Source organism: Agelaius phoeniceus, chromosome 4 (assembly GCF_051311805.1).
Source record: "Agelaius phoeniceus isolate bAgePho1 chromosome 4, bAgePho1.hap1, whole genome shotgun sequence".
NCBI classification, from domain to species: domain Eukaryota; kingdom Metazoa; phylum Chordata; class Aves; order Passeriformes; family Icteridae; genus Agelaius; species Agelaius phoeniceus.
The window spans coordinates 25,018,784-25,042,687 of NC_135268.1; the positions used below are offsets into that span (position 1 = coordinate 25,018,784).

Consider the following 23,904-nt stretch of genomic DNA (forward strand, 5'->3'; position numbering starts at 1 on the left):
TCATCACCCAAGACAAAAAATGTGCATGTCCAAATCCAGTTACACCAGTGCTCCCATACGAGAAAGGCTTTTAAAAACAGTTTTATGAGTTGTTGCAGCTGGATGTCTGTTTAGGCTGTGGCACTGTAATTCCAGGCACAACATTACCCACCCCTTCCAAACAGTTACTCGGGCAACTTTAGTTTTAGAAGCCAGGAATTGATGCAGAGGATGAGGTGCTGTGTGCCTAGCCCTGACACCCAGCTGCACAGCTTTCAGCTGCAAACTTGAGATCACGTGTTCCACAGCACTTGGTACCTACTGCCTCTCCCTTCCATGGACTGAAATCATGTGGTACCAACCACATAAATGGGAACTGTGTAAAGTCTGATGGCACAAAATTAACTGTTCAGAGCATCTTGAAACAAACAGGACCTGACAGGATGTGTTTTGTGCCAGGTTCGTGATTTGAGTCAGATGGCTTTGGTGGATTAGGTCTGGCAGTGGCAGCCTGAACACTGGGTTTACTGCTTGGTAAAATCCCAGCCACAGCAGTTGGAAACAGTCTTATGTTAGAACCTAAAGATGTTTTGAAAAGACTGTGTTAAAATAGGTACAAATATTAAGGCTGATTGCTCGTAGAGAAATACCCTGTGAGTAAAAAAGGTAACTTTCAGTAAATATCTTTTTGAAGAGTCTTAGCCTTCTTTGCATATGATATTTTGTACTGTATGAAATGGTGGCTTTGCCAAAGTTTGCCCCTTCAGAGTATCAAATGCTCCCCAAGAAGGCAGCAAAGTCATAACAAATGCAATCTATCCTGTAAGCTTTTCTGAAAGAGCAAAGTGAAGTAGCTAAGTGTGGATAACCTTCTGGAAACTAAAACTGACCCCTATTACACCCACTTCTAGGCAGGAGTGAGAACATGGCATTTGCACTGACCTTGTAAGGTAAGACAAACCAGTGCTGATCACTGATGAGGAGCTTTTTGGAGAAGTAGTTTTAGTATGTGCTGTTCTAGTGATCCTGTTCACCACACAGATGTGGAAACCTTCATGCTGGAAGGAGGGAGGAGGTGCCACACTAGCTGTGAGTCAGAGAATTTTACTGACTCTTTAAAAAAAAGATAATTATTAGATTCCTCCCATCATGAGACCTGTGTCTACTGAAAGCTGTAGAATGAGCTTGTTCAAAAGGATTAAGGCAAGAACTTCTGAGATGTAAGTGATGCTGCATAGAGCTTGAAATTTTGGCCCATTCTGACCTTCAAACATGACATGTCTCATAAGTAGCAAACAAGGCAAAACAAACCAAATGGAGACCTTTTTTGACCCAGACAGTAATGCTTTTTCTCTATTAGTACCAAAAGAGATTTCTCTCAGAGCACAATAATGCAAAGTGTATATATGGTGTGAGGCTCTGAATAGTGTTTGTATTGTTAAAGCAGTGCTTGTGGGATCTATTCCTGGCAGTGAAGCATTTAATATTTAATTTTTTTAGAACACTGGAACCATAAACACATTTTACAGTATTAACATAGACAGTTACGGCACATTGACATACTTGCAGAGTACAAAAGTTGAGAAATCTGGTCAGACTGGTTTTTGAAAGGTGAAAGAGATCTCTGGTGAAATGATAAACATTAAAATACTATTAAGATAACATTAAAAGTGGTGCTTTCAGCAAGCAATCTGGTTACCAGGAAAAAAAAAAAAAGAAAAATCAGACAGTGCAAAAAACCTGCTTCCAGGCAATGAACCAAAAGGGTGCTTATGTCAAATCCAGTTGTGAAATTATACACAAAGGAAAGAACCAAAGTTCCCATAGGAACCCCAAGTCATCTGAAAAGCTTTAACAATTCTAAATGCAGTGCCTTTATTTTTATAACAGATGGATGTTAATATTGAAGTATGCTTTCTATTAGAAACACAGTTTCAGCTCCCTGCTCTCCAGCTGATGCAGGATGGAAACAATCCATATGATTGGTTATGTCAACTTTCTTGTTTTGGCAGAAGTTTTTATTTATGATTGCATTTTTTGCAGACATTACAGGCTTTGATGTGGAACATTTCTTTCATGATACATATTCACTGCAGGACTATCTACATTCAAGCTGCTCAAAAGCATCCTGACCACAAAATAATTGATGTAGCCACTTCCGTGTGCTGCTAAGATTTCTTGGGGTGCACATGTGGGATTTTTTTGGAAAGCACTGGAGAATTAACTGCACTTGACTGCTGGCATAGCTTAGGAGTGGTGTAACTTGGGTTTTAACCTATAAATCTGATGGGGCAGCCCTAGAATTAAGGGGGTTTGGGAATGGCTCAGACTTGACATAGAGCTCAAAGGAGCTTTTCACTTGGGAATGCATCTTTTGTGTTTGCCTAGCATAAGGAGAGTGTTGAGCAAAAAAAGACCTGTCTGCAAATAAGCAAAGTTCTGCAGGAAGAGGTATAGGCAATGACAGTGTCAAAACTACTTACAGAAATTGGAACCCAACTGAAGTTGGGTTAGATTTTTTGGAGCCAGGAGTTCTGAGCCAGTAGCATCCATGTATTTCATAAAGACAAAGCTTTGATGTGAGTCTGTCCCCCTGTGTGCTCAAGCTCCTCTCCCAGGGTAGCTGCTCAGAGCTGTACCCTGCATTAATACCAGAGCATACAAACTACATGTGTCCTGAGAGCAGTGAAGAGGGAGGAAAGATACACAGAGTTTGCAAGGACATGGTGCCTGGGCAAGGGACCTTGGGTTAAGGTTTTAGGGCAACCTCTCATAAATAAATCTGTAACATAATATATAAAAATATATATATAAATTCATAATACATCATAGGTGTATTACAGAGTTTCTCTTCTGGATGATGAAAATGACAGTCAGGCAGATATGGAGGCTGGAGAAAGGAGCTTGCCCTTGGGAAACAGAAATAGCTAGGGTAGGGCCAGGTGGCAAGATTGGCCAGCACACAGGCCACATCTCTGCTGTCCAGGCCAGGAAGGCTGTTCTCACAGGAACAGATCAGGGATACTTTTTAGATTCTCAGTTTCAATATCTAACAAAGTATCTTTATGCTCCTTCAACATTTCCTGATGGAAATTTACATTCTCCAGTTGTTTTTGTTCCTAGGAAAAATCCCATTTGCTTTCCCCAGTTTCAGAGACGTTTCTGCTTTGCCAGCTGGGGTGGCTGGCCCTGTCTCTGCACCCACTGCCAGGCAGTGCAGCACAGCTTGCTTTGAGGCTGGCCAGTGACACAGAGAGAAGGGGTTTTGCAGCCTCCCAGTGATGTCAGCCCAACAGGTGCCCACTCCTGCTGAAAATGTTGAGATTTAGAAATCAGCTCAGCCTGAGGAATTTCAGGGCCAAGGAAAATTTTCCAATAGTTATGGTGAAGAGCTACATGAGTGCCCAAGAGAATAAAGAACCACTGAGAAATTTGGGTTCCTCATTTAGGATTGGTATTGTCACCTAGGCAGGACTGGATGCTGCTATTGATCTCTCCGTTGCAGCCAGTGAGTGCATGGCTGGGCTCAGCAAAAGCAACTTTTGGGGGTTTCCCCTGGTTTTGGAACAAGGAGGACAATCTCTGGAGGTTTTGAGTCCTATGGTTGCATACAGCATTTATGTTTTGAGAGCAGTTTGGGTAGTTTCGTGGCCTAGACCATGGTGGAGCAGGGTGAATCACAGAATTGGTTAGGTTGGAAAAGACCTCTGGGGCCATTGAATCCACCTTTTAACTGAACTCCACCATGTCAGCTAGACCATGGCAAGAAAGGCCACCACATCCAGTCTTTCCTTAAACACTTCCAGAGATGATGACCACCTCCTGGGGCAGCCCATTCCGATGTCTAACCACGTTTTCCATGACTAATATCTAACCTAAACTTCCCCTGGTGCAGCTTAAAGCTCTCCTCTCCTCACTAGTTGCCTGGGGGAAGAGATTGACCCCCATCTGGCACAACCTCCTTTCAGTCGATTGTAGAGTGATAAGGTCACCCAGAGCCTTCTTTTGACCAGGTTAAACACCCAGTGCTCTCAGCTGCTCCTCTTTAGACCAGTGCTCCAAACCCTCCACCAGCTTCGCTGCCCTTCTCTGGACTCGCCTCGTGAAGGCGATGCCGTGGGCACCGCCTCGCCGCTGGTCAGATCAGCGTTATCATCCCTTAAAGGGACAAAGGAACTCACGGCAGCGGGGCCGGGCACGGACAAACCCCGCGGCCGCCAGCTCTGCCCCTGCCTGGGCACGACCCCTCTGCTCGGCCGGGTGCCCCTTCCCCCTCGCCCGCCCGGTGCCCCCGCCGCTGCCGGGTGACCCCGCTGGGCCCGGCCCCTCCTGCCGGGGGCGGGCGGGGCGGCGCCGCCGCTGCGCGCTGTGTGCTGGAATGCGGGGGCGCCTCCGCCCGCCGCCGCCGCCAGCAGCGCCTCCCGCCCGCCCCGCCCCGCCCCGCAGCAGCCGCGCGGCCGGGCGGCCCCGCGCCGCCGGTGGGTGAGTGAGTGCGGCGGGGCCCGGCGGGGCCGGGCAGGGGGGGCCGGGAGCCGGGCGAGAGGCGCTGTCCAGGGCTGATCTGCGGCCGGCGGGCGGGCGGGGGCGGCCGGGCGGGCCGGCCGCGGGGCGATCAGCACCACGGCTAAGGAGCCGCGCCGGCCGCGGGGGCGCTCGCCGGGCCGCGCCGCCGCCGGAAGGCGAAGCCGTCGCCGGCCGGGCCGGGCCGGGCCGGGCGCAGCCGCAGGCCCGGGGCCCAGGAGCAGGCCCGGGGCGCCGCTCGCTCCCCCTCCCGCGGACGGGCACCGGGTGGGCGCGGCCGCTGTGACCTTGCCGGTACCGAGGCGCTTCCTCGGCCCCGCGCCCCCGCACCGGCGCTGCTGCCCTGCCCTGCCCACCGCGGGGGGAGGAGGAAGCCGGGCGTCCCCACCGGCCGGCGGCAGCGGGCGGGCCGGGGGCGGCGCGGGGAGGGCGCTTTGTGTGGGCAGGCAGAAAATGGCCGCATGCCTGTCAGGCAGGGAGGGAGGGAAGGAGGGAGGGTGGCGGGGGCACGGCCCGGCCCGGCTCCCCCGGCGGATGTGCGCCGGGCCGCGGGGAGGTCGCCGCAGGGCCGGGCCGCCCCCTTTTGTTGGCGGCCTTGGGCCCGGCGGGGCCCTTGGGGCGGGCGGCGGCCGGACAGGGGCACTCGGCGGGGCCCGGCCGCAGCGCTCACCGGCTGGCCCTGCACGCCCCATCCCCCGGTGTCTGGCGTGGCGGGAGCCGCGGGGCCCGGCCCGGGGTCACTCACCTGTGCCGAGCCCCGCCTGGGCCCTGGGACCCCGCTGTCAGCGCCTCCCACCCGTCCTCCACACGGTGGGATCCTGCACCGCACGTAGGGAAGAGCCCAACCACTCCTTAAGGCAAAGAACGAGACCCCCAGCTCCGGGTTCTGCTTCCCGCTGCCCCAGCACCTCAGCAGAGAGCTTTAGTTTTTTGATGTTCCCTGGAGGGCTACTTCGACAGTGCACAGCAGAGGAGACTTTTTCACACTCCGGTGCTTACAGGTGTTCCTTTTCTCTTCCGACAGAATTACTGCCATGGCAACTCAAGTGCTGGGACAGTCTGGTGGGAACAGCCTCTTTCCCGGCAGTTCTAATATTGGCATGGCATTGTCCAATGACATGTATGACTTACAGGACCTTTCTAAAGCTGAGCTGGCAGCTCCTCAGCTTATTATGTTGGCAAATGTGGCCTTGACGGGAGAAGTTAGTGGCAACTGCTGTGATTACCTGGTTGGAGAAGAGAGACAAATGGCAGAACTGACAACGGTGGGGGACAGCAACTTCTCAGATAGTGATGGAGAGGGTATGGAAGATACCCAGACTGCAGAGAGTGACCGTGAGGCACCTGAAAATGTGGAATTAAGCTCCCTTGAGGTTCCTAGTGTGGAAACTCAAGGTCCAGCTGCTTGTTCCCCTCCTAAGACTCCCAGTGTGGACAAAGATGCCTCATTGGAAGCACCGGGTACTCCAGAAAGCACAGAGGACAAGTGTAAGAGCTTGAAGAGCAAACCATTTCGTTGTAAGCCTTGCCAGTATGAGGCAGAGTCTGAAGAGGAGTTTGTGCATCATATCAGGGTTCACAGTGCTAAGAAGTTCTTCGTGGAAGAAAATGCAGAAAAGCAAGCACAGGTGAAGGAGTCTGATTCCTGCACTGCAGAAGAGGTGGATTTCTCTAAGGGCCCAATCCGTTGTGATCGCTGTGGCTATAACACTAACAGATATGATCACTATCTGGCTCACTTGAAGCACCACAACAAAGCAGGGGAAAATGAGAGAGTCTACAAGTGTACCATATGCACATACACTACTGTCAGTGAATATCACTGGAAAAAACACCTAAGAAATCATTTTCCCAGGAAAGTGTATACCTGTTCAGAGTGCTCTTATTTTTCAGACAGGAAGAACAATTATATTCAACATATTCGAACTCACACAGGTAAGTTTTTAATCTTCTTTTGACTGAAATGCAGTAAGACTACTGAGAATATGTGATAAATGAAGGAAGCAGAGTCTTTTTGCAAAGTTTGTTCTATCTGATAAAGCTTTGTGCTCTCTTCTCTGGTGCTACCAGGTTATAGCCTAGTGGAATTTGCTTTGAGCTCCAGACTGTAGTCCTAGAGGACTGAGGAAATGTCAGATGCCCAAGAGGAGATGAAGGGCATTCTGTTTAGTAATTTTAAGCCAATTTTTTGAAGAAGACATGACAAAGTGTACCTGTGATAATTGTCAGAGTCCACAACACCGAAACCTGATGTAGTCTAAAACCAAAGCAAGCAGATTGACAAAAGGTGCCTGAATCCCATAGGTCGTTTTGAAAATGGTACCTTTAGACTGAGCTGAAACTTGACTACAATGTAATTGCAGAGAAGAGCAAGCCGATATATGCATGCAGAGGAGTTCTCCAGCATCCACAAAGTCAGAATAAGAGTTGAACAGTGAATTAATTCCTTTTAATGCTCAGAGGCTTCATTTTTTCTAGGCCCTGCATCACTGCAGCAGCCAGAAGTAGACACACACTTCTGTTGCCCTATAGGAAGCCTTCCGGGGAGTCTGGCCTGATTTCCTGACTTCTTCTAACCTTGGTTTGTAATTGGAAGAGACAGTGTGAGGCCCCTTTTTTCCCTGGTGTATGGCAAGTGGAAGCAGAGGACTGCAGTGTTGCTGCCGTCCTGTGAGCTGGGACCACAGGTGCCTTAGGAAATACCTTGCTTTTCATCAGAGAGCCTCACCACCCTGGCCCATGGGGAGTTCTGACCAACCAAAACTCCTTTTGAGGGGGGGTTAGCGCAGCCATCTCACCTGTCTGGGCCATGGGGTACAGTTACTTGGCCTCCTGCTCCCTTTTGTGGCAGTGAGAGGGCAATTCAGAGCTTCCTTGCTGCTTCTTAGAAGCCTTTATTTCCACTCTGTCAGGGCTTTTCTGTGGAGAGGGCTCACTTGCTAGCCATTTTCTAGCGTGCTCACCTGACTTGGTTCCCCTTTACTGTAGACTGTGCTGGCTGAGCAAAGCATTGGGGAATTTCTCCTTTCAAGTCATGTTTTGTCACAGCAGTGGCATGAATGGTTTGGAGGTTTCAGTTCAGTTGTCTGCAGCTGTCTGGAAAGGGTGGGCACTCCGGAGGCCTTGGGGCTGGGCTTGAGCTTAAGTGTGCAGGAGTTTGTGTTTGTCAGCTCGCTTTAGTGTCTGCTTTGTTGGGGCTGGTAGGGTCTGCTGGGAATTTTAGTACTTTATTCTTTCCTAAAAATAGCTGTGTGCTGTTGTTCAGTGGATGCCATCAATTTCAAACTCGGTCCTGTCTAAATATTTTTTTCCTAAACAAGTAAACCAAGTTTATTGTGAGAGTTATTAGGAAAATGGTGTTGTTTATCCTTCAGTTAATTTTCTTTGTGTGTTTTGTAGGAGTTAACAGGAAAGAGACCAGGTAAAAATGGCAAAATAGTAGGAGAAAACCTAAATGAATCTTGTGGGGAAGTCATGGCCACATGTGAGCTGGTGCTTCGATTCTTGTCTAGTTTACATTTGCCTCAACTTTAAATTAATCTCTACATATGTTTGTAGATGACATTGGGTCCCCCTTTCCGATTTCTGAAAGTGCTTGTTGACTTTTACAGGAACTAACCATAGAAGCATGTTTGCTGAGGAAGTGCTCTGTTATGACTGCATTTGACCAATTTACCCATGAACTGTATTAAACTTTTTAAAAAATCAACTGTATCGAGATCCTATTTTTCTCCTTTGAAGACAGTTGTGCAGTCAGGGTTTCTGGTTCTTTTAGTTACTGTAATTAAGCTGGAATGAGTGATTATGATTTCAGCATGTTTTAGTGTACCCTTGTAGGTGTTTCTTTGCTACTTCATAACTACATAGTTAAGTTCTTTCAGGCAGTTCTTGCTTGATTAAAAACTTCCAAATATGTTAGTAGAATGATTTAGGAATGTGCCTTGCTTCCAGTAACATTGGTTTTGTGGAGGAGAGTGTTAAAGCTAGAGTACTAGAAGAATTAATAAGCTCCTGGCAGGTATATTTTATACACCAAGCTAAAAGTCTCTGCCAATACTAATGTCTATTGCCTTAAAGAACACAAACAAAACCAGAAGGCACAAAAAATCCCCCCATACAACCCTCACCCAAAGAAACCCTGAAAAAACACCCACAGCTATTTTATAGTCAAAAGTATTTGCAGACTGTTTACATAACAGTATTGAATTTAGTAAAAACTGGCTGAATGATACTAAAATAGCTTTGGATTGTAGTTTTCATTAAAAACTAAAAAAAATATTTGTTGGGAAAAATAAATGGGTTACATCCATCCATCATTTTCTTCCTATTTTATGGATTCAGAATATTAAACAAGAAAGTTGGAATCATTTGTTTCTTTGGTTTTCTGATGGCTAATAGAAAAGCATGTATCCAAAATTATTTAGCCTTTCTCTCCTGTTTTTTTGTTCCTCATCAGACTTTTTTTGTGGGGGAAATGCCTCTTTGCAGTTAATTTGATTCTGTTGTGTTGGAGCCATACAATTTTCTGAAACACTGACTGTACAGAGTGGAGTTTCACAGGATAAATGTGCTGCTGCTGGAGAAGGGCAGTCTCAGTTTTCTACCTATATCCTGGGACTAGTTGATTTAGCTCACTAAAATGGAGTAAAGGAGTAAAAATACTCCTTTCCTCTTTCCTAGGTTGGTTTTCTGCTGGTTAGTGAACTTAGTTGCCTTACTAATGACACATGCAAATACCAGAGCACGTGGCCAGGAGCAGGAAAGGGGGCTGCATGCTAGCACCTTGCATGATTGGGAAAAATACCAATCCTTGGCATGTTTGGGGACCACAGGAAGACAGGCAGAGGTTATCTGCCTGCCTGTTGTTGCTTTCATTCATGTTGAAAAGCAGGTGTCCCAGAACGTGCCCTGTGCTGAAGATACTTGCAGCTTGTGACAGTGCTTGTGGGACAGGCTGCTGACAAATGCTGGGGACCTTGGGCAGAGGAGTGTTTGAAGAACCACCCTACAGGTGGTCATAGGGTTATCACCTGGGAAAGCTACATCTGGAGGGGCCTGTCTGCTGCCCAGCAGTGGCTGGCTGGAGGTGCTCAGGACTATCTGTTCCTCTGCTGCTTGGGCAGAAAGGACTCTTTGTGTCAGGGACAGATCTACCTGGGCTCGTTTGTGCTCGTTAGATCTTTTATACCAAGTTTTGACTTGATTTACCTGCTGATTCTGGAGCTGTACTACAGGCAAGACAGTGCAGCATTGTTCTCTTTCTTTTTTCTTTATTTTGCTTGTTAGAAGAGATTTCTAGAAAACTTCATTGAAAATAATCTGAAGGGCTATATAACTGACATCTGCTTCAGTCAGTCACAATGTTCTGTGTCTAGTTTTGGACTGGTTTGGTTTGTGGTTTTTTTTTTGTTTGTTTGTTTTTTTTGGTGGTTTTTTTTTTGTTTGTTTGTTCGTTTTGTTTTTTAATTTAAATTTTGGTTGTGAGAGGGGATCTTTCTTGCTTGCCACTCTGTTTGAAGTTTGATGGAAGCAGATTTGTTTCCAGCAGATGGGACTTCTAATGGCATTATAAAAAAAAGGCTTTATCAAGAGGTTTCTGAGGAATACCTTTGGTGCAGGTAGCTCAGTGTGCAAGCTGCAGTTCGAGATCAGGTTTTGCTCAGGGTGAGGGCACAGAGAGGCCATGGGTTGCCAACTCTGTGCTGGTGGTGCCAGCCAGGTGGATGGACACTGAGAGACACAGCAGGAGCCATGAAGTGCCAACTTTTGGATAACAAAGCAGATGAAGACTGGGGAGGCCAGCAAGGTGGACATGGAGAAGCTCAGCAGCAAGACCAGAAGACTGGGGAGGAAGAGTGAGATTTGTGTTCAGGTAGATTGTGAGGGTATAAAAGTGCAGGGGTTCCACTCTTGGGTCCTTTTTGGAGGCAACAGTTCCAGGTGTTTCTGTGTTACTGTGCCATGAGTAAGTGGCTTTATGGAATGGGACATCTGAGACTGCTGTGGGAAACCTGGGGTCAAGCTGGTAAGGAAACCTGGTCTGACCCTGTGTGAATGGGACATGCAGAGAATCACAGGGGGCACCTGTTGGGTCACTGGAGCCACCCACCATGAAAGGGCTTCAGTCCCAGCAGTCTGGCCTCAGGAGTGTGACTGGGGAGTCTCCTGCATGGTGAGACTGGGAACTTTCCTTAACAAGATGGTCTTAAACTTGTATGCCGATGTCAGTGTGCCTGTTCATTTGCATAAAGTGCCTGCTTGAGCTTTGGCTAGATTGGGGCTTATTCTGTAAGTGTCTTCTGGAGAGGGTTTTTTAATGGCTTGTTTGCATATAATGAAACAGCTTGTAAAATTACAATACAAATCCTTTGGGGAATAGTATTTGACAGAACAGCCTGTACAATGCATTTAATTCTCAAGTGGCAATAACACATTTTAAATTAGTTGTGGTCATTATACTTGAATCTAGTATATTTTGTGGCTGTGCCCTATATAAAAAAGGCCATGAAAGAAAGCCTGTTTCACATTCCTAATGTTGTAGGTAACTTTACAGATATGAAATTTCAGGTAAATGGGAAGAGATATGACTGAATATTCCAGGACCTTTGGCCACATATTTTTTAATTGTAAGGAGTAATTTAAAATCAAAACCATTTCTTTGTACCAAAAGGACTACCCCTCCCTTGAACATGACTTAATCATATTGTGTGTATTGTGCCAATCTCCTACCTTGTTTTAATTGGAAAGGGAGAGGAGTTGTGGTTGTTAGGGTGAATTTACCTTTAAACTGCTGATCTAATCAAGAACGATAGTCTAAATGTTTGATGGAAGGAAGAAATGTGGAATTAAGCTGCATTACAAAGGCTGCTTCTACTGCTCTTTTGGCACAGGCCAGCAGTGGAGCCTCACATCGCATACTGGCAGATGCAGATCTTTGCTGCTGCAGATAGAGCTGTGCCTCTGAAAGTGTACACATACCCTGTGTGCAGGGCTTTTGTGGATGTCCAGGTCTCTGTGATTTAGAGAGCACCTTGGTTGTATACCTCATATGTAGCAAATTTATCAAAATGCTGTAGTGTAATTCTGGCTATGATTTGAATAAGTACTAGGACTGAGTAACTGTCTTTTTCCCTTTTCAGCTTCACTCCTCTCTTCTCTCGTGGATGTCCACCCAAGACTAAAAAGTGTTTGTAGGGAATTCAGTGTGCTAGCAGTTTGGGGCAGACACCCTGGTGCTTATCCAGACCTGCCTAACATGTTAATTATAAAACTGTCTGCCTTTCTTTGGAGCTTGTCTTCACTTGAAAAAGATTTTCAAGTATCATTGTACTGATACAATTTTTAGCTACAATTGCAAACTGACTGTCCTCAGTGGAGATATAATTTATGGCCATTTAGTTTCCATTAGTTCTCCAGAACCAATAACTCTTCAGGCAGGGGGGTTTGAGTCTTTTGAAATAAGTGTTTATGCTACACTTAAGCTTTTGCTAGCAGCATAATTGCACTGATCAGGGCATCATGCTTTTCCATGCTGCAAACTGTTTTCACTCTGCCAGTAAAACTTTGGAAGCAAAGACCTGCTCTATCTGCACTTGTGTTCTGGTAAATGCAAGTCCAGGTTGAATGGATGGTTGTATTCCATCTTAATCCAAATTAAATATGGAGGTTTCAGGTAAGGTGTGCTTAAGCAAAGCAAGAACATACCTTGTTTCTTACAGGATCTTTCGTGCATCTTCTGAATGTTGGGAGAAGATGCTGTAGGGAAGTCAGGTCTGGTGGCTTAAGGCTTCCTGGAGTTGTCTGTCCTGATAATCTTTTGGCTGAGGTTACAATTGGCCCGAGGTGGACATTAGGATGTGCCTCTGTCATATCCTGCCCTTTTACTACCCTCATTCATAAGGCATGACACATTGCAGTGGTCTGGCTCGGGCATTTGCTTCTCACTGTCCCTTTGCTGAGAGATAACATGCTCTCAAGTACTGTGTGAGGATCTGTGCCAGCCTCCCCTGTGTGGCTTGGTAACCAGGTTTGGGAATCTGCTGTTTCAGTAACTCCTTTGCTGTTTGTTTTGCAGGGGAGCGACCCTATCAGTGTGCGATGTGTCCCTACTCCAGCTCTCAGAAGACCCATTTAACCAGGCACATGCGCACCCACTCAGGTTGGTATGGAGTGGCAGCAGCGTGGCTGAGGAAAGGGGGTGCCTCACAGTATCACAGCATCCTGCAGTCAGAGGGGACCTCTGGAGCTCATCTGGCCACACCCTGCCTCCAGAAGGGCCACCTAAAGCAGTCTGCCCAGTTCTGTGTGAGATGCCATCTTAGCCAGTAAGGCCTGGGCTTTAGCTCCTTTTTAAAGGGAGAAGGTTGTCTTGCTAAAGAATGCTAAGTGTCATGAATAAAACTGATAATGGAAATATATCTTCTTTCTTTTACTTTTCAAGATCTATTCTGATATTCATAGGGCTGCTCTAGTAGTCCTAGTAATCTAGTAATAAATCCAACATCGTGATGATATAGGAACAAATTCTTGTATACTGTCTGCTGTCATAGCTGAGTTCAAATCAGTGAAACTGGGAACATTTTGAGTAGCTGAGAATTTCCTCTGTGATGCCTAGGATTGCATCTCATCCAGGGGTTCTGAGGGAACCCTTAGCTTTTTTTCAGTATGACACAGTGATGTAAATTAGTGTCTGCTTATGGAAAGGAGACACAGGAGGAAAAAGCAAACTCAGAGGATGTTCATAAGTGACTCAGTCTTGTGGCACTAAAAGCCAAAGTAGCAACTTTCACTAGCCTTTATTTCCCATTACTGGTTGTGAGCTGTGGTGTTGCAAACATTTGCTGTCATGCTCTTGCAAATCTCTTTTTGAATGGATTAACAGCATTTTTGGGAGTTGTAACACCATAGACACAAGCATAGTCGTCCTTTATGACTCTCATAAGGGAGCCTGTGCTTTTGATTTGTTTTTGTAAAATTGAATTGACCAGCCCTAGGTGAATTCATAATGCTGAGAAACAAGAGTTGAAGTCTCCTGAGCAAAAATTGTCTCAATTTCAATTGATGAGGCTTTTAATTGAACCCAGGAGACAGGCAATTTTAACTGTAGTAGAGAGGGGCTTGGGCCCATTAAAAATAGCCAGCTTTAAAATGACATGTCAATATTTTGGTGTGAGAATTTTGTGAATGTAGTATTCTGCTTTCAGAAACAAAAAATATTTGGTTGAGCCTCTGGTTTGCAAATGAACCACCAAATTTGCAAATGGTTTGGTCAATACCAAACCTGGAAACCATTTCAAGAACATGTTGCTCTGCCCTTGTTCTGTGCAAGGATGTCTCAACTCCCCAGGAGGTAAGGAATGGGATCTGCCTGTGGCCCCTGCCTCAAAAGTCTCTGAGGGAAGGCATGACTTTTGCTATCAGGGGTCTTGTCTTAATAGCTCTCCTAAATCCTATTGTATGTTTTGTTGCATTGCCCAGGCAGCTGCACCTTTTCTATAGCAATTTCTGGACTCCTGCAGTTGACAGGCTGGCTGTTTAAGGCCCATGGGTGCTGTAGCTTTCTTTCCATGTTAGACAGCAAATGGCAGTGGTTTAGAGCCTAATTCAGAGCTGGTTTTAGCCATCTTGGTACATATCCTTTTCACTCGCACAGTAAAGCCCCAGGATTTAGTAGAGGCCATGGACACAAGCTCTTCATGTGCTGTCTTTGAGTTACCCAGTTGCAGCTGCCTCTGAGCACTCTGTGCACTTAGAACAGCTTGTTCATGTGTATGTGAGAGAGGCTGTATTTGTCCTCCCAAAGGCAGCACAGAACTGTTCTTTGAAGAGTAGGTGATAAAGGCTCTGTACTTGAACGAAGGATGAGCAATAAACACATCAAGCTTAAACTTGTAGAAAATGTCACCAGGAAGTGGGAGGAAAAAAGAAGGAAGTAAAGTGGAGAGGGAGGGAATCAAAGTAGCTCTTCTTTAAATAATAAATAGATGTTGCAGACAGACATGAGACAATCTGGACTCTTAAACAATTGTCCCCCTGCTTCCTGCCAGGGAGGCAGCACAGCCTTTTCTAGAGTTTGTGAGGGTGTTGCAGATCTTGTGGTTAACACACAAACAGGCACCACATCTTCAGTGCAGGCTGGCTGGTCTCCTGAGTCATGCCACACAGCATGCTTGAGTATGGGCACTGGCTTGCAGGGGTGGGACAAGCACTATTGTATCGTGAGCACAAGGGACTGGAGTGGATTTTCAACATACTGAAGAAGTATCAAGCATTAGTTCTGCAGATCAGTTTTGAGATGCTGGTTCAGAGCTCAGGAGCATCCCAAATTCCTCAGCTAAATTTGCACATACGCAGATGCTCCCAAAGTATTTCTGGACTTGAGTTGTTGCACTAGAAGTGTTTTTCCTATTTGCTTTGATGTGTAAGGGGAAAGCTGCTTCTGCTGCAGTGGCATGCACTAAGCAGAACATTTCAGGAGCACTTCTATAGGAGTCATTACACTAATGTAAATGCAGATTTTAATAGTAACGTGATGGCTGTGGACTGCAATTGGTTGCCTTGCCAAGAGTAGCCTGCAGCCAAAGCACTATGTGTGTTTGAGGCACCAAAACAGTGAACAGAATTTTTTCAGAGGTAAAGATCATCTGGACACCCCTTTCATGTTCTTAGGTTTTGCTAGCTTCTTTTCCCTCATTTCCTTTTCAATGCAAACATGAAGTATGCTAAATCTGTATAAAGTTGGACTTTTTTGAAACGTTTGTGTGAAACCGCTATTCATCAAATGTTGCATTTCCATTTTTCTACAATGCATTCAATGGACCAGTTGGGTATGGATTCCATTTGCTAATATTACTGTAGAGAGATCTCTGCCGGTATGTATGCCTAGCCAGAACCTGTGACGTTGTTACTGCTTGTTTGGTTTTGGATCCCCTTCCTCCCAGCCCTCACTCCTTCTCTCTTTTTTTTTTTTGTATTTTGTTCTTAGTGTCTTGTGAATGTGTTTGTGACTCGTGGATTTCTTATGTTGACTTTGCTTAATTTTAAAGGCGCATGGATATTTTTTTTTTATCCTTTAAAGTTTTATATTTCTATATCTGTATTAGTGGGAAGTAAGTGCTCCACAACCACTGTGCTTAATAATCACCATCATTCCCTTCCATCCTTCCTCCCTTAGGTGAAAAGCCATTCAAATGTGACCAGTGCAGCTATGTGGCCTCAAACCAGCACGAAGTGACTCGTCACGCGAGGCAGGTGCACAACGGGCCGAAGCCTCTGATCTGCCCGCACTGTAACTACAAAACCGCTGACCGCAGCAACTTCAAAAAGCACGTGGAGCTCCACATCAACCCACGCCAGTTTCTCTGCCCTGTCTGTGACTATGCAGCATCTAAAAAATGCAACCTGCAGTATCACATCAAGTCCAGGCATCCCGATTGTTCTGACATCACCATGGATGTCTCGAAGGTGAAGCTACGGACTAAAAAGAGCGAAGCTGACTTTTCTGAGAGTGGTAATGACAAAGTGGAGAAGGAACCAACAAAAGGGGATTCAGCTGCAAAGAAAACGGAGAAAATCGTGAAGGTGGAGAAAAAAGATAATTCGGCAAAGGAAAAGAAGTCAGCGAGCAATGTTTCTGCAGGCCAGGTGACAACCAGAAGTCGGAAATCGGCTTCAGAAAACAAGGAGGTGGATATTAAAACCGAGAAAAGTACTGAGAAAACATGTAAAACAAAGAAGGTCAAAAGAAAGGCAGAGACTGAGGCAACTTCCTCAAAGCAAGAGCCTGCAAATGATACCTCAGTAGTAACAAAAAAGAAAAAGAAAGTGGAAGCTAAACCCAGAGACTGTAAGGAAGCTCAAAAAAGTGGTGTTGCACCAGAGGAAGAGCCTAAAAAACAAAATTCTTGTCTCAAGAAAAACAGAAAAAAGAAAGCTCTGAAAATTAAGCACAGTAAAAAAAGCAGTAAACCTGATCAGGAGAAGATTGAGGAAGAGGAGATGCCAGATGAGTATCCTGTCACTAAAGAAGATGGAGGTGTGAAGCTGGATACTGAGGACAGTGACCAGAAGGAGCAGGATCCCACTGACACAGTGGCATTAAACAACAACGGCGATCATGCTCTCAGTGGGGAGAGCACTGATCCCAAAGGAAGCTGCATCCAAGGTCCGGGGCAGCTTTGTCTGCCAGCTCAGGATGCCAACACAGAAGGTGAGGTAGAGGACCAAGAAATGCCTGCGGCAGTAGGAGAGAGTGAAGATACTGGTGGTGCAAAAGAGGAGGAGAGACAGGCGGACAAAGGGGAAGATGCTTGCTCTGAGGAATCTTCCCATGCAGTGTCTTCTGAAAAAAGCGTGGATGTGCTCATGGATGTGGTACCAGATCTGGCACCTGAGAAGGAGCCAGAGGAAACTGTGGCAGAAACTGAGACTAACTCCAGCCTGATGGACCTGACCAAGACATGCCTGCCAGCGACAGAGTCAACAGGAGATGCTGTGCCAGCGCCTGTGCCCGCAGCAGGGTGTACACAAAGCCCTAAAGTGGCTCTGTCCTTACCTCGGGATAGCACAGCCGTGAATGAATCTCAGGAAATGGAGGAGGATGAGGGCATCCACAGCCATGAAGGCAGTGACATCAGTGACAACATATCCGAAGGGAGCGACGACTCGGGGTTAAATGGTGCTCGCTCTGTACAAGAGGAAACAAGCCCAAAGATGTCACAAGGAGCTCCGGACACCGCAGTGGCCAGGGAAAACTATGTGTGCATTTTTTGTGACCGCTCATTTAAAAAGGAAGGTGAATACAGCAAGCACCTCAACAGGCACTTAGTTAATGTGTATTATCTTGAGAAGGCAGCAAAAGGGCAGGAGTAGAAATAGCTGTGGTTTGGGGAATCTTCTTTTGTAAGATCTTACACAGCTTATGTAAAAATACTGTAGATTTTTTTTTTAAGCACGGTTTGCTTTAGTGTCTGCATTGGTTTCTTTTTTGATTTAGGTTTTTTTTTTTAAGTTGAAAATATTTTTGACAACTTTATGTGTCATGGTGAACCCATTAACTATTGGATCTCTTAATTAGAGAAAGCAGGTAGGGTGTATGAGGTTGTGTCCTATAAAGTCACTGTAAGCTTCTAGTCTATTAGCTTATGCAGCTCTTTTATAAACTGAGTTTTAGGAACAAGACTGGAGCTAACAATATACAAGTTGGATGTTTATAGAGCCACTGGCAAAAGTTGCTTTTTGTTCTAGCAGCCAACTCTCTTTTTCTCCCTTTTTCCCTTTCCCTTTTTTTATTTTAGTTCTTTTCAATGTATCTTGATGTTCAAAGTGTTAAACTACTTGATGGTTTTTCTACCAGGAAGATAGCTTCTATTACATAAAGAGCACTTTGTAAAAGAAATCAAGGTTGGCTAGTGATGAACAGAACTGTTTAAGCTAATTACAATTATGAACGTACATTTCAGGTCCCCTAAGCATGAATGATGAGCCAAAATTTGAGAGCTGTCCTTCCAACTTTTGATTGGAGAACCTCTGTCTTGATTAATATCTTAATCACTGATCTGTAATTGGCTTTGTTGTGGGGGAGCAAGTTTGTTATTTTTAATTCCTGCTTTTTGTTTTTTGATTGTGCTTTAAGGGCTTAAAATGTTGCACTTGTTTTTGATTTTTACCTATGCAGTTTAATCTTCTAGGAATAGTGCTTGTGCAGTATATGTACACTTTATATATGCATGTTTGGTTTTGTATGTGTAAGTTTTTTTATTTGGAGATGTTCAGACTTGTTGCTTACAGTGGGACAGTTTTCTGCGGCAGTTTTCCGTGATGCTCCTTACTGCAGATTTTTCTTGTTTTCCTGGGGTGTGATTAACTGTGCATGAAGTTGCTGAAATTATGAACTGCTTGGCTATGTATTTTTTACTGTGTTTAGAATTGTAGAGTCCTTGAGCAAAACGATATCAATGCAGTTCCAAAACACTTTTACAGGATTTATTCTGTCATGGAAATGCCACTTCTGATACTTTGAATACACATGCAGAGTAATAAATTCTGATTTATAATTTGAGATCACCAGACAGGAAAAGAATCTCTCTCAGTGGAAACAGTCTGCAGATTCTGCAAGTCTGGAATTTTTTTTTCCCTTCCAATTTCATTTTTGTGGTGGACAGCAGTCAAATTTCATGAGCTTTAAAAAAATAAAATAGTAGCAGTGATATAATCTAACATCTCATACACAAAAAAACCCAGCAAACAAATAAAGATGAATCAACTGGTAAGCAACAAACCTGGCATTTAAAATCTGTAGGAATTTCTGCTCCATATTAATTCAAGTTGCATTTAATAAAACCATCCTGCTTCCATGCAGAGAGAAACATGCAAGCTATCAGATTGTCATCTCAGGTCTGCATGTCATACGAGGAGTTTTTAATTCTAAACAGATTTAATTTCCAGTACACACAAATGCAAGAGAGATTGCATACCTGACTGCTTGTAGCCAACCAGCGGCAAAATGTAGACAAAATCCAAACCAGCAGGGAAGAAGCAAAACCCTCCAGGACCCATCTGTGCACTCTTCTGACTGTCATTAGCTGCCTTTCCAGTGGGAGCAGTTGAGGACAGCTCCAAAGAAGCAAATTTGGAGACAGGTGTTACTTGGGGAGTGGAGTTGAAGAGCTCAGACAGCATTTGTCAGAGCACTTTATTGCAAGTAACTCTCTCTGTGTAAGCTCTGGAATAAACCCCATTCTTCACTGTGTTGTCCCCACAGCATCTTCCCCTCCAAACAAACCCACTGCTGTGAATGAATTGAGAGCAACAATGCTACATTGCTTCTGCTTTTGGGAGAGATTGGTAATAGGAGGCCAAAGATTTGAGAGGGAAGGCATCCCTCATGGCAGAAATAAGTTGTATAATGTATAGTGAGTTTCTGTTTGCATAGATAGTGTTCAATCTTTACCTTGGCTGTGACAATCATTGTCAACTCAAGATCAAGTTGCAACTATATTTATGTTAAACATTAAGAAAACAAACCTAGCTGAATTGTTTTCCTAAACTAGCAGTTGTAATAGTTTTAGATGTATTTTTTTTTCATAATAGTGTTTCTTTATATATAAATGTTGCCACCATTTGTGAGTGATGTGAGCAGATGCTGGGAATTCCAGTGCTGTGTAGAGGTTTAAAGCTCCCTTCCTATCCTTGCGAAGAGCCTTTGCCATTTTGTGAGAGACTTCAAGGACTTTAGCTATGTTCAAGTAAACTCATGGACTGGCCTGATAATTTTTTCCTGTTATTTTTTTTTATGAAAACAATGCTGTTAACTGACTTTAAAGTTCTCTCTGTGAGACAAAAGCAAAGGTGATTCTCTGAAATACTGTGCTGCACATTTCTGTGAAGTGGTCAAGGTTTCAATCCTTGATCTGACAAGAACTCTTCAAAGACAACAGTTGGCTCCTCTTTGGCGGAGTTTCCTACCACAAGACGAGAAACTGAAAATAAATTATTAACATATTAAGAAGAAGAAAAGTTGAATTTTTCTGTCTGAGACCCATCAAGAACATCCTGAACTAGCTAATCTCGGTGCAGAACTGTGTTGGAATTCTCTGCAGGGTTTGGGATTATGTTACAGTAAAAAGGCAAGGATGTAATGCATTATGTTTATCTCAAATGTTAGGCACTGCTAATATGAGTATTTGAGGGGGAGTGTGGATCACATAGCCCACCATATGTGGTGGTCTTACATTGCTGTGTCTCCCTTTAAACAATGCCCTTTTTTTTTTTTTTTTTTGGTCTTTTTCAATATTGTTAAATTATTTTGTGTTGGTTTTGCCAATGCTAGCATGTTTGTGTTTTTTGGCAATAATACCTGTATTTGTGTTCAACCTCCAATACGTGGTTGGAAGGATTAGCATGCTGATATACCCCTACACTGCCAGCCCTTGGTTGAGTCTTGTGTTTTGGGCTTTTTCTGTATGAATCTATACATTCAAACTAACTGCCCCAAAAAATGGTCAAGAAATGGCTAGCTAGGCACCTAAAATCCATGGTTTGCAATTGTTGTTTCTGGGTTTTGATGAACTAGGCTGGAACTTCAGTCATTTAAAGAAGAATGTTTAACAGCTGACAGGCCAGTTAAGATTCAGTAAAGTCATTGATTTCAACTGATTTAATGTAGCTGAAAGGTATTAAATCAAATTCAAGAGTTTTCTTGAATGTCAGTTGTATAGATATGTGACGTGGATATGATATTAACAGAATCCAAATAGCTAAAGAAATTGTTTTATGTGTACATATATTTTCCCCTCTCTAAAATTACACTAGCTAACAAACTTTTGTAAGCTGGCATGGAAACGTGTTTATGATGTTTAGTTGCACCATGTTTGATGCTTTTACAGTGCAATACTTGTATTCTCTGAATTAAACCAAAGGTAATTTTTTTCATGCTCTCTACTGTAGTGCATGACAGTCTTTTCTGCATTTGTAATAGATGTAAAACGAGCCAGATCATACTTCCTGTTTTTACCTAAATCATGTATAAGAAGTCTTTTGTTCAAAATGTAGTATAAAGTTAAACTAAATTGCATTATATTAACCTTTACAAGTGTATTTTCCTAAGCATAGTTATGATTAAATAAACTTTATTAAGGAACCTTCAGCTTCTATCTTCCACTTATTAATGGCTGTGGAAGCCATTTGTAATTAGAGCCAGGAGCACTGCCAGTGTCATCGACAGAGCTCCTGAGGACCTCAAGCCAGGCAGGTGAGCCTGGGGGAGTCAGTACAGAGATGCCAGACTTGACTGCAGACAGGGTCAGTGGCTCCAGAAATATGTTCTTTTTCCTTTTCAGCATATTGTTTTCATTTCTCTGCCCACTTTTGTAAGGTCAGGGCACAAGGTGGGGGCTGCACACAAATGGACAAGGTTCAAATGCAATGCTGAACCTGGTTGTGATTTGGAAGGATGGGCCCAATGGGCATGAAGGGCAATATTCTCTGCCACCAGAGAAGAAGTGCAGCTTGATGGAAGCTGTGGAATTTAAATTTGAGTTTCAGAGGTAATGCAGGTGACCGTGGAAATGTGGGTTTGTGAGCTGTGTGGTTGTTACCCAAGCAGCAAAGAGCAGGGTGCAGTGCTGCCACAGGACATAGCCTTGGGGGCTGCAGTGCCCAGGCAAGGGGCAGGCTTGGCTTGCTCCTCCTCTAGGCTGCCTGTGAGCAATTCATGGTATGGACAGGGAACAGGAGTGGTGCCTGAGCCTGCCCTCGGGCTGCAAGGGGGATGTAAGAGTGTGGCACAGAGATGGCAGGGGCTGGGTACCTGAGTGCCTCTTTGCCTGTGCTGAGTTAATGATTTCAAGCTGGATCAATAGAGGAGGCCCTGCCCTTTGTACCACCAGCTCGTGCTGCCCCCCACCCTCAGGTTGTCCTGGGACAAGCTGCCTTATCTAGAGAACCCCAGTGGGTTGGCAACCTGAGAAATCATTTTCCCTTAACCCTGCAGTCAGGTCATCCTTATCTTTGACTAGTTCCTTGCAGCCTGGCAGAAGATCAGCTATTTTTTTTCCCAGTAGAAAACCAGGATAAAACCCACTAAGCTGAAAACATGTTAAGAACCTGCTTTGTGCCAAGTTGTTTTTTAACAGAACCAGGTAGCCAAGCAGAAGTGCATGGCTCTGCAGTACCTTGCAGGGCAGCAGAAGATCCTGCCCCCAAAAGGTGACTTGGCTTGTGTGAGGGATGGCTTCGCTTCCTCATGGCCTGTATGGGGAGAGAGCAAGCTCATGTCTTAATTCAGCTGCCTTATTCAGGCTTTGCTAATGCTCTGAAGGAGCTGAAATGCTAGGTTCCTGATTTTGGTTTGGTGGTTGTCTTCTGTTTGTTTTTAGCTTAGCCATGCTGACATAAATTGCTTTACCACCGTTCTTGTATACAAGTGTACATATGTATAATATAAGCTATATGTAGGAAAGGTAGATCTAAAAGGATAGATCCTTCCCTTGCCCAGGTTGTATTTTTAACCTTAGGAAACTGAGCTCTCTGCATGTCCCCCTTGTCTGGGAGCACCAGACCTGCAGCAGTGCACCCTGCCTCAAGCCAGGCAGCTGAACCTGTCCCTTGCCCCAGGGCTGACCAAAGGAGCCCTGTTGATCTCCTTAGCCCTGTTGAGGTCAGAGTGCTCAAGCTGCTGTCATGTGCAGCACAGGCTGTGCTGCAGCTGAGGGACAGATGAGGTTTATGGCTGGGTTCATTTCCATCAAAAACAGCCAAAGCAGAGTTATGGCAAAAGGTTGGAAGGGAAGTGATGGTCCCTTGGTGGGGATGCCAGGGACAGGGATGGTGACAGTGCCCTGAGTCACTGCAGAGTGCAGCTATCAGCTCATATATAGATGTCACTCAGCAACTTAACTCTTCAGGTGAGATGTCTTTGGATAATTTTAATAAAAATTGGAATGTGAGTAGGTGCTTAATCTCTGGGAACTCAATGTCAACCTCAGTTTTAGCACAGTAGCAGGAAAAATGGAGAGTACCTCACTTCTGCTCTCATCCCTTCCCATCTTCTCTACTCTCAAATTCAGAAGAAAAAATTAAAATCCCCATGAAGTTACCAATAGCCTTTAAGTTCATTTTTAGGTGAATAGCTTCCCTACTCCCCATGGCAGAACTAGAGACATGTTTGTGGTGGTTTTTTTTACACAAATCTGCTCTTTCTCTTGCTCTGTTTTAATTCTAGTATCCCAAATTCTTTGTCACAGAATTCTCATTCAAAGGTTTCTATGCCTTTTTTCAAGCATTAGCCAGCAAACCCTGGAAATGCTCTGACAATTCAGGCAAGAATTGTCCCTATTTTACACAACAATCTATAGAGACAGGCAATGCAATTGAAGTTAAACTAAGAGCTTAGTAACTTACAGCACAGATCCTGAGTGACTCCTATTTGCCACTTCTGATTAAAAAACAACCACCAAACCCTGTCTTTTCTAAGCAGTGCTGGTCCCTACAAAGTGTATGCATTCCTGGACTGCTCCTCCAAGCACCACTCCAGGGGCTGGGGGTCTCCTGTTGGTTCCCTGACATAACCCTTAGCCCCAGGCAATGTTTCTTGCCTCAGCATGAACTTGCAGGTTATGTTTCCTTCCCTGGCAAGGGCTGAACTCCAGTGAAATGCCCCTGGACTGGCTGGAGCTAAGCCAACCTCTATCTAGGGGTTGTACCTTGCTCTGTACTCCATGGTTGTGACCCAACTCCTGCCTGACAGCTGAGGGCACGAGCTGACCTCCTTTGGAAATGGACACCTGTTTCTCCAGCCAGCTCTCTTCAGGAAAAGTCCCCTGTTTTATCCTTGGGTCTCTCCAACCTGATGATCTCTGTCGTCTTCTGCCTTTTCTATGGTCTTTAGTGTGTCCCTCACTGCTA

General features: G+C 44.9%; 1 protein-coding gene across 2 annotated transcripts; it reads left to right on the forward strand.

Annotated features, from left to right (window-relative positions):
- The first annotated feature begins 4,368 nt into the window (after positions 1-4,368).
- Positions 4,369-21,145, forward strand: REST (RE1 silencing transcription factor). 2 transcript variants are annotated; one of them, XM_077177120.1, is made up of 4 exons: positions 4,369-4,457; positions 5,525-6,435; positions 12,575-12,658; positions 15,674-21,145. In XM_077177120.1, the coding sequence occupies exons 2-4, from the start codon at positions 5,535-5,537 to the stop codon at positions 17,368-17,370; spliced, it is 2,682 nt and encodes an 893-aa protein (XP_077033235.1). In that variant the 5' UTR covers positions 4,369-4,457; positions 5,525-5,534; the 3' UTR covers positions 17,371-21,145. The 2 variants fall into 2 exon arrangements, with proteins under 2 accessions (XP_077033235.1, XP_054489027.2); XM_054633052.2 differs by having other exon boundaries at positions 4,370-4,461.
- The last annotated feature ends 2,759 nt before the right edge of the window (positions 21,146-23,904 follow it).

Coding starts and splice junctions, on each gene's coding strand:
- REST (XM_077177120.1), top strand. CDS start 5,535: ATGGCAACTCAAGTGCTGGGACAGTCTGGTGGGAACAGCCTCTTTCCC. Junction 6,436..12,574: donor ACATATTCGAACTCACACAG/GTAAGTTTTTAA, acceptor TTTGTTTTGCAG/GGGAGCGACCCTATCAGTGT. Junction 12,659..15,673: donor GCACATGCGCACCCACTCAG/GTTGGTATGGAG, acceptor TTCCTCCCTTAG/GTGAAAAGCCATTCAAATGT.